General features: G+C 42.8%; 1 protein-coding gene across 1 annotated transcript in view; it reads left to right on the forward strand.

Moving 5' to 3' along the window:
• mphosph8 (M-phase phosphoprotein 8) overlaps positions 1–3,418 on the forward strand; it is a 24,537-nt gene extending 21,119 nt beyond the window's left edge. The window contains exons 10-14 of the mRNA XM_079215463.1: positions 24–178; positions 288–439; positions 531–655; positions 929–1,012; positions 1,798–3,418. Of these exons, the coding sequence (XP_079071589.1) occupies positions 24–178; positions 288–439; positions 531–655; positions 929–1,012; positions 1,798–1,839 (558 nt within the window). The 3' untranslated portion in view covers positions 1,840–3,418. The remainder of the gene's footprint in view (positions 1–23; positions 179–287; positions 440–530; positions 656–928; positions 1,013–1,797) is intronic.
• Positions 3,419–10,256: the final 6,838 nt, after the last annotated feature.

The following is a 10,256-nucleotide window of genomic DNA, read 5'->3' on the forward strand; positions in this document are numbered from 1 at the left end:
CTCTAACCGTTTCCTCCCTTCAGGCGTGTAAGAGGGGGAACGCCGACGTGGTGCGCCTCCTGCTGGAGTACGGGGCCGACTGCAACATCGTGTCCAAGAACAAGACGGCGGCCGCGTACTTCGCCAAGCTCGGCAACAACCTGACGGTGTGCGACCTCATCAAGGACCACACCAGCATGTGAGTGTGAAGAGGAGGAGGGAGCCGGCGTGGCGTCCAGAGGTCGCAGACTCCTGCCGCTCCGCCGCGCTCTCTCACGTGCGTTCCGCCCCTCTGCCCCGTCTCGCAGGCTGTCCAGCGTGGCGGAGGACGCCATCCGAGCGTACTTCGAGTCCCGCCTGCTGCTGCTGGAGCCGGCCTTCCCGCTCGCCTGCCACCGGCTCTGCGAGGGACCGGACTTCTCCCTGGAGTTCGGCTTCAAGTCGCAGCCGCAGCCGGAGGGTGAAAACACACACGCACACACACACACACACACATTCACGCTGGCTGCCTTCCCTGAAGACACAGGACTTGACTCCTCCCTCTTCCTCAGGCTCCGGCATCCTCCTCTTCATCTTCCACGCCAACTTCCTGAACGAGATCACGGCGCGGCTCTGCGGGCCCTGCAGCGTCCACGCCGTGGTGCTCAACGACAAGTTCCAGCTGCCCATCTTCCTGGTTCGTCCTGACGGGAAACACGAAACACAGCGGCGCAGTAGCAGACATATTTAAAGGACAAAATCATTTAAAAACATACAAAACATCAACTGTTAGTGGAGAAATGGATCATAAAGAGCTGTTAGGAAGTTAAACGTCATAATTCATGTCTAATATCTGTTTTATGTTCATGTGAAATTATCTGGACTTATTCTAGTTCATCACCAACACTACGTTTTACTAGATGCATGTGAACGCATCACGAGAACGTTGTCGTTTACCTCATTCTTTCAGGACAGTCACTTCATCTACTCCTTCAGTCCGGTTCCAGGAATCAACAGACTCTTCATTCGACTGGCAGAGGCGCCGGCAGCCAAGGTGACGCACACACACACACTATCTTACGCACACACACACACGCACACACACACGCACACACACAAACTCGCACACTCGCGCGCACACACACTATCTCACACACACACACACACACACACACACTCTCTCTCTCTCTCACACACTCCCACTATCTTACACTCACACACCCACTCTCACTCTCACACTCACTCACTCACTCACTCACTCACTCTCTCACACACACACACACACTCGCTCTCACACACACACTCACACTCTCTCTCGCAAACACACACACACTCTCACTCTCTCCCACACACACACACTCTCTCACACACAGACACACACACTCTCAGAATCACACGTGCTGCCGTCATAAACACATTAAAAGTAGTTTTATAGATGGATTATAATTTATTTAGCGGCTCCATCAGCTGGTTAGAGACCAAGTTGAGTGTCAAGAGTTCAATATTTAAGTTGCACTTCAGACCGAACAACAACAACAACAACAACGACCTCACCTCACCTTCTAACACAAAAGCACCAGACTTGTTTATTTCTCAGTCTGAAGTTTAAATAAATATATGAATAAGATCCAAAAGCACAGATTAAATGAAGAACACATCTCTGTTTTCACCGCGTTTTGTTTTTACCTGAAGTAGTTGTGATCTGACGCTGTGATTGGTTCAATAGAGGGAAAGCCCCGCCCCTTCCTGAGTCCCCCATGATGCCTTCTGTTTTTAGTGAATGTGAATGTTTTTGTGGATCCTTCCGCAGCTGATTCCTTCCTCTGGTTCTCTCTTCAGGTCAAACTCCTCATTTGTGCGTACAGAGTCCAGCTGCAGTGAGGAGGTCAAAGGTCACGCAGAGCCCGGCCACACACACACACACACACACACACTAAGAGGAGGAGGAGCCTCGTCGTCCTTCAAATCCTCATCTAGATGAAACCCGTCCGGCTCGATGCCGTCGGCCCACAAACTGTTTGCAGCGGAGGATGCACCTGAGGATGTGTTGGAGGCCACGCCCCCTCATCCTTTTGGAGGCCACGCCCATCCCCTCCTCCTTTCGGAGGCCACGCCCCCTCCTCCCTTTGGAGGCCACGCTCCCTCCCCTCCTCCCTTTTGAGGCCACGCCCCTCCCCTCCTCCTTTTGGAGGCCACGCCTCCTCCTTTTGGAGGCCACGCCCTCGCCCCTGAGTCGTGCCTTTCTCCCCCGCCTCCCCCTCCAGCGGGGAAACGATGGATGCTTGTGTCGTCTGTAAATAGCTCATGTGTGTAGATTAACAGAAAGATGGGATTCTTTTTCTATTTTTAGCTTCTTCTTCTTCTTGGACCCGGTTGACGCTCTTCGTCTTCGTGTTTCTCTGCTCCGCTGACGACACAATCTGGAGGTTTTTTGTGTAAATTTACTCCAACAACCAGTTTAAATTACTCGTCTCAATATTTTTGCATCTTTTTCTTGCCACAAAATCAGAAACCTTGCTAAAGAAGAAGAGGCTCAAACACCTCGACGATGATGATGACGATGATGATGATGATGATGATAACGCACGTTGAGGGTTTTAATGATGTTTTTTTTTGTTGTTTTTTTGCCTCCCGATACACAGAGTTGCTGTTTTTATATTTTCTGGTCTGTAAATATTGACATTCTGTATATAAACATATACATATATCCAGCTGTAACGCGTCATCTGATGTTGTCGTGGGTTCGCTTTGTTTGGTTTATGAGTTCATCACTTCTTCACGAGACGAAAACGTCTTCATTTTCACTGAAGAACCAACTTTTTATAGAGTTTTCTGTCGGTAAAAGTGAAAATAAAACTCTTGAAAGTCGGTTCTGGCGGCTGCGTTTAAAAGAAATAATAAATTAAATAAATTTGTGAATATCAGAGTTTGACTTTACGTGTCGATCCTGAAGATTTCTCTTTTCTATTTGAGTGGAAACTCAGAGTTTTTCTCCCGTCTGGAGTCTGATTCCATAAACGTGACGAATTTTATCAGAATTGCATAAAATACATTTTGGGAGAACTCTGCTGACGTCCTTGTTTTTTCTTGGTTTTTCTTTTCCTGCAGCCGTTGGTTCCCATTTATTACCAAATTTGGATGAAAGTCAAAAACTCAAAACTTTACATTAAATCTGCTGCTGATTTTATAATTTTTTTAATGTTTAAAGTTATATAATAATTACTTCACAAATCAATTATTAACATTATTCCACATTAATGGAACTTCCGGCTCCGTCATTGATCTCCGTTTGTGGAGCGTCACAATGACGAATGAATGGAAGGAAAACTACTGAAAACGTTAAAATAAATAGTAGTAATGAATAATATTGATCTGAGGTTCTCAGCGTGTGGTGATATTTTTAACCCCTGGTGGTTTTCCGCTCCTCCCTGTGAGAGATGTCATGTTTGTATGAAGTGAATAAAGACGTGTTCATATATTTCCACCCGGCTGTCGTCTGTGTTCATTCTTCATATTAAACATTAAGATATTAAACCAAAACAAAGAAGAAACACATTTAAATGTTAAATATCTCCTTTTAAACTGAAGCAAAGTACAGAACAATCTGTTAAAAGGAGGAATTTATAGAGATTTTGTCATGAGATATTGATTTTAATTTCCCCAAAAACAACAACATGGAGTTTGGAGAAGACGTCTTAAAAATGATCTTTTTCACTTCTTTTGTTAGAAAAGTTGATCTCTGATACATTTATTTTTCTTTCTTGATCACATTAAAAGCTTTTAAAACTACTAGATTGTGATTATTAAACTCATAATAATATTAATAAATATAAGTAAGAACACAAATCATCGCTGGCCTTTTTTTACTCATTTTAATATTTCTAATAAATTACACAAAGTTTAAACAACTTTAATGAAATTATCTCTTTCTTAACTTCTTGGCTCAGAAACTATATTTAACAGTTTCTGTATTGTATATGATGTCATAATAATATATATTATATTAGTATATAATAGAACATTTACAGATATACATCATATTTTATTGTATTTAATTAAATATATGTAATGAGCCACGAACAAAAACCAGAATTCATTTACATATTTACACATATACATTTTAAATATTTAGGTTAATATGAGTTAATTAATTTAAATGTTAAGAGCAGCAGATACATGTGTTTTCATGAGGAAACTAGAAGTTAATAAATGGACGGATTTGTTTTGACTGAAAAAGGTATAAATGTTTTAAACTCTGGTTTTAAGAGGTTTTAAAAGTGCTCAACATGAAGCAGAAGAGCGTTAAAACCTTCTCAAAAAGATGCATGAATGTGCTTTTTTATTTTCACAAACATGTATTTAGTTTGTTATTTATTAACGAGACGTAATGTCGTAAAGATACGAATTTCTGGAAACTAAACATGCTTCTTCTTTTTTACAGAAAGTCCAGTCCCCAAACTTTATGACGAGCGACACACAATGGCTGAACTGCCCCTTTAAGAGCAACTTTATTTATTTGTTTTTTATTTATCCTCTGAGGGAAAATCATCTGCGACAGTAGGAGTAAAAAATAAAGAAGGAAAGAGTGCAAATAAAAAAGAAAATCTGATAAATTATTGAAATGAGATTTTTTTTACTACACCAATAAATTATAACAAATAAACACATTTTTATTAATTACTAATAAATACAAATATAGATAATCAAATAAACCAATTATGCACACAACTAAGGTCATCAGAGAAAGAGAGTAAATGTGGGCTGTGCACACAATCCAAAATGGAGATTAGAAGAAGCCCGTGAACGCCTCACACGCACACACACACGCACACGCACACACACACACACACACACGCACGCACGCACGCACACACACACTCTGTAGTTTCAATAGGAGGCAGGCTAAGAGGCTACGGATCATTTTCTCACATCTGGATCATCATTTGCACATTAAATGTTGAGTTCTCGTTCGTCAGAAGGTCTGATGGAGGAAATCTCGCGATATTTCGCAGAAGCTGCGGTCGCAGAACAGAATCACCTTTTGGATTCACTTCCTCTGGACTCATAATTGGTCTGCAGGCAGTATTGACCCTGCAGGTGTGTTTCATCTCTCCCTCTGCCGCAGGGAGCTTCTGCCATGTTGCTCCTCCAACACTATTTACTTATTTACTTTTTGTTTTCTCCTCCGTGTCCCGGATGAAACGGGAGGAAAACCCGAGGTTGCGCCGACAGAACTGGGGACGTGAACTCCCTCAACCCGGATCCAGCCTCCTGATTGGACCCGAGCTGTGTGTACTTCACTGCAGCTGGTTTAAATAAGACTCAATAAAATACATAACATCACGTTTATCGTTTGCCAGCAGACCTAGAGTCAGTTTGCCCGGGACACGTGATGCGTATCGATGAGGCTAAATCGGCTTAATGGAGCCATTTAATTGCCACCCATGATTGCTGCTTGTGCGCCTGCGCGGCGAAGAAAAAAAACATGTCAAGAAATACGAATAGACGCCGTCAGAGAGGATGAGAAAAAGAAGAGGTCTCACTCTGCCTTGATTTCGGGTTCTTACAACATGTGCGCATTTATGCAAACTTAAAGGACCATACCGGGTTTTTTTGTATTATTGGATTTTAATTATTGATGCATCGATGCATTCATCACTTCAATGATGTATCTCAGCAGATATCAACAACGTTTCATCTCAATGTAAAGAATTACATCATTGTTAATTATATTTAGAGTTATTGATCTGAATCTGCAGAGAAAATGTCCACCATGCTCTGATTTACTTTATAATTAAGTCTACTACATATATTAACTATAATTGTCGATATTTCATGTTTATTCTCACGTTCATTGCAGTCATTATAACATTAATATCTGCATGATATGAAAAACAATCAGCTCACAGTTTACATATCAGTATCGATGCAGTTTGAGTGCAGATTGCTTTGGAAAGTCTGAACCGATGTCTGCGAGGACTGAAGGAAAAATACATTAAAAAGTAGAATCACTACAGCATGCTGGGAAAATATACACATATGTATAAAAGATAAGATCAAATAAAAAACTCCTTTATTAGTACCGCAGTGGGGAAATTGCAGGATTACAGCAGCAAGAGAAAAGCCCACTGGAGCAAAAACATAACCAACATGACCCGGAAGTGTCTTTATACGGCAGCTGGATCAATAACAATCGATCTCAGTATTATAAACATAAAAAGTAAAACACTTATCGGCCCCCTCCCTTAACCGGCGTGGTTACGTCACGTGAAACCCAACGAAAATCCACTCCATGGTGAGTCATCTTTATCGACACACGATCTTTGGACGTAAAGCGGAAAGAAGTTGTACGTTCTGCGCACGCGCTCCCCGGGATTAATGTCAAGGCACAAAAGTGGCGCTGCGCGGCTCCGAGCTCTCCTCCGGTAAGCGAACATTTTCACTGACGTTTTTTTTCGTGCGCGTGCTGCGGCCGTTTGCCGCCTCTAGTCTCCAGTCGTGTTCATTTTAGCTCAATAATGGCGGACAGTGGTGCTGTTTTCCGTTGGGGGGGCAGCAGAGGGGAGGGGGGCACATTAAATTACCCCCCCCCCCCCCCCTCCTCCTCTTCTCACGTAAACACGATGCGGGAATTCGTTTGCGCCTTTCGGGGTTTTACGACACCAACAGTTCATGTGATACGTAGCGCACGAGGGCGCCCCTGGCGGCGGTAGCGGCTGCGTGCGCGTACTTGCCACTGATTGCGCCCCTGGCGGCGGCGGCGGCGCGCGCGTTCTCGCCACTGATTGCGCCAGGGTGGACTCTGCGATCGACGGGGGCAACTTTCCAATTAAACTCCCCCCGGCGTCACAGGTATCAATAAAATCGGGCTTTTTTAATTATTCAGATTCCCGGCATGTTTTGGCGCTAGGGGGCATGTGCAGAACGAGAGGACATAAACAGAGAGAGAAGGGTAGTGTAGTGAAACAACACGTTACCGTTTCAGATTGACTGTCACACATTGTTATATATTAATATGCTTTTTATTTTTTTTAAGTGGTCTTTTTTTAATTTTTATTTAAACAATGGCGCAGTCTGTGCATGCGCTCCTCCCCCTTATTCCGCCGCTAATCCAATGGCTGATTGCGCCAGGAAGAGAGCGCCGGGGTGGGGGACGGAAGGGAACAGGCTGCTGGACCACGTTTCTGCTGGACCCCCCGCAGCAAGAACTACGCAAAACTTGGAAGCCACCTCCAGTTGTTGTGTTATTCACCTGGAGGAGCTGCGCCAGCGCAGGTAGTCTGTGCGCGTTGTTAAAGTTGTTGAAACCTGCGCTCCATAGTTTGGTAAATGCATCGCAGCTGCGGGAGGGACGCCGGGCGAGAGGCTCTGCAGCCGGGTTTGGCGCTGTGGTGGCCCGGTGTTGACCACCAAGGGCACGGTCCCGTGGAACAGGCTGTCCTCTGAGGTCTGGACCGCTGGCTGCGCATTACGCATCCCTTCTCCGTGGCATCCGCCTTTTTATATGATAGGAAGAAGAATCTCTGTCCGTGTTTATTAGTCTCTCTGCGCCAGTTGCGCAAACAGCAGCTGCGCGCCTCCAACCTTGTGACCTGCGTTGGGGGGGGAGGAAAAAAACATGGATGTCACTTTGCGTAAAAGCTGAGTTGGAGGTAAGAGGAGCACCTGATGTGAGGTGGCGATGTGGTTCTGGCGCAGATTATTTGCAGTGTTTTGTTGCGCAGATGCTCCCTCCCTCCTCTGCGTCCACCTGGACAAGGTTGCACGTCGGAGCTCATTAATGCGGGACCCCTCGTTTCCGCTGCATTGCAGAGTCTTTGCACACATTCTCCCTCCTGTTGGATGTGAGATCAAGAGATGTGATGCATTTATGTGTGCAGCTAATTTGGGTGTGGGTGTTGCACATGGAGATGGGTGTCCTTTGGGTGCTCCTCCAGATGCACCCCCACTAGACAGACTCTGTCTCCACATGTCTTGTAGTTGCGCTCTATATCTTCTAAAATGCACCATTTGGAATCCCGTCCTGTTTTTTTTTTAACAGTGAAGAACGGCTCATTGATCTTGAATGTGATGCTGTTTTGGGCTGCACTTCCGGTCACGTGGTCACCGTGAGCAGCCCTTAACGGGTTCAGTGTGCAGCTCTGCACGCAGTGTGTTTATTATTATTATTCAGAAGAAGAGATTTGGATGAACCTTCACACAACAAACACACATTCATATATTATAATATATGTAATCAGAAAAATAGGCAAATATGCTAAACTTGTGGGTATAATAACATCTTAATTGCATTAAAATCAAATACTTTAGAGCTGGAAGTGATAGAATGGAAAGATAAATTATTATTAGTAAAGCACATTTATTTTAATTTGACAGCCTTCTGTTAAATGTTTAAAGTATGCATGTGTTTAAAAGATTCTGCAGTTTTGAGTGTATTATCGGATGCATGTTTAATTTTTGGCAAGTCGTTGGCTCAATATATTTGTTGTTGAGCAGATATCAAATTAAACGTCTGTTTCACATGGCTCAAAGTGTTTTAGTACGGCTGCTTTGTTTTGAACTTAAATACCTTTTTATGTTTAATGTTTGGGATTTTTTGACATTTCAGTTATTGTACGTCTGTGCATTTGGGACCAATGTAACCAAAATGCTCTATGTATTATTTTTGCATGTTAGATTATACTCAACACTAATTATGGACTATTGCATTGGTTTTGAGGTATTTGTCTTGACATAAGTGAGGACTAACAGCAGCTTTGAGAAGTAGCATAGTAGTTGTACTTCTAGTTTTCTTTATTTTGACTTATTAGAAGGAACTACTCTAAGAGATCAATAAGTAGCTAATACAACATATGAAAAGGAAAGTTGTAATATATATATATATATATTTGTGTCTATTTAATTGTTTTCATCATGGGATAGATGTACAGTAGCTATTAACAAATAAAGAGGATAAAAAAGAAAGTTGATATATATATATATATATATTTTTATTTATGTATTTATTTAAATTGTTTTGTTGCTGGATGTACAGTAGCTTTGACAGTTCTACTCTTGTAAGGGATCTCAATGTCCCAAAAGAGAGTTAAATATAAAATAATGAATCCGTTTCCTCTGAGCCACCGTTGGCTGCACCCTCACCAAAATGGCCGCCGTAACGATGTCAAGCCCAATGACGTAGCTTCCTCTGCTCTCTGCAGCTGTGAGGCGGTGTTCAGGTGCTCTGTGCTCCTACCTGTTCAGGGTGACTGTGTGTGTGTGTGTGTGTGTGTGTGTGTGTGTGTGTGTGTGTGTGTGTGTGTGTGTGTGTGTGTGTGTGTGGCACCTGTCAGCAGGGATGTGTGATCTCACTGCTGTGTAACATGAAAGGGAGATTCTGACAAACGGATCAACACACAGAGCGCAGTGCTTTAAATAGTCTTTGATCTTGTGCAGCACCAGATCTTCTTTTTTATCATCACAGCTCATTTCTTCTCTTCTGAATGTCGTAGATTCATTTCATTTAGCCGTTGAGCTCTGAACACATTTATTAACTAGATTCGGTGAACTGGAAGACGTTTGAATGTATTCGGTTTTGGCCGAACTCGACGGCACCAAGGTGAAGCTTCACCGGTTGCTGTGGGCAACAAGATAGAAGAGGAGGAGGAGGAGGAGGAGGAGGAGGAGGAAGAGGAAGAGGAGACGCGATGAAGAGGAGGTCATTGTATTTGACTGTGAAAGGCTACAAAGTCTCTGTCCTTCAACTTTATTATTTTATATATATATATATATATATATATATATATATATATATATATATATATATATTTATATATATATTTATATATTTATTTATTTATTTTCTCGTGTTGCAGATTTTCGTCCACATGCAAAACGTAGTTTTAGGTCAAACGGACTCCTCTGGTTGTATAGAAGTCTATATAAATGACTCTACTTCTCTTGATGTATTCCCTCAGTAAACATTGTAAACATGAGTTTATGTCTCAATCTCTAGTTTCAAGTCTTCTTCAATACAGCATGATGTTCATTTAGTAAATTATGGTCATTTAGAGTCAAACAGACCATAAAGCAGGGGACGCTTTAGGGGCGGGGCTACAAGGTGATTGACAGGTCGACACCAGAGACTATACGGTCTCTACGTCTCTCCTCCTCAGTCCATATATGGTCACTTCCTGTTAACTGATTGCAAAAAAACAAGCTGGCGACGCCCAAAACGCTAAAAAACACAATGACTTCACGACGAGGAAACCTGGAGAGCAACTCATTTCCAGGTCTTAGGACAAAGAAGAAAAACAAAC

Source organism: Taurulus bubalis (assembly GCF_910589615.1).
Source record: "Taurulus bubalis genome assembly, chromosome: 1".
NCBI classification, from domain to species: Eukaryota; Metazoa; Chordata; class Actinopteri; order Perciformes; family Cottidae; genus Taurulus; species Taurulus bubalis.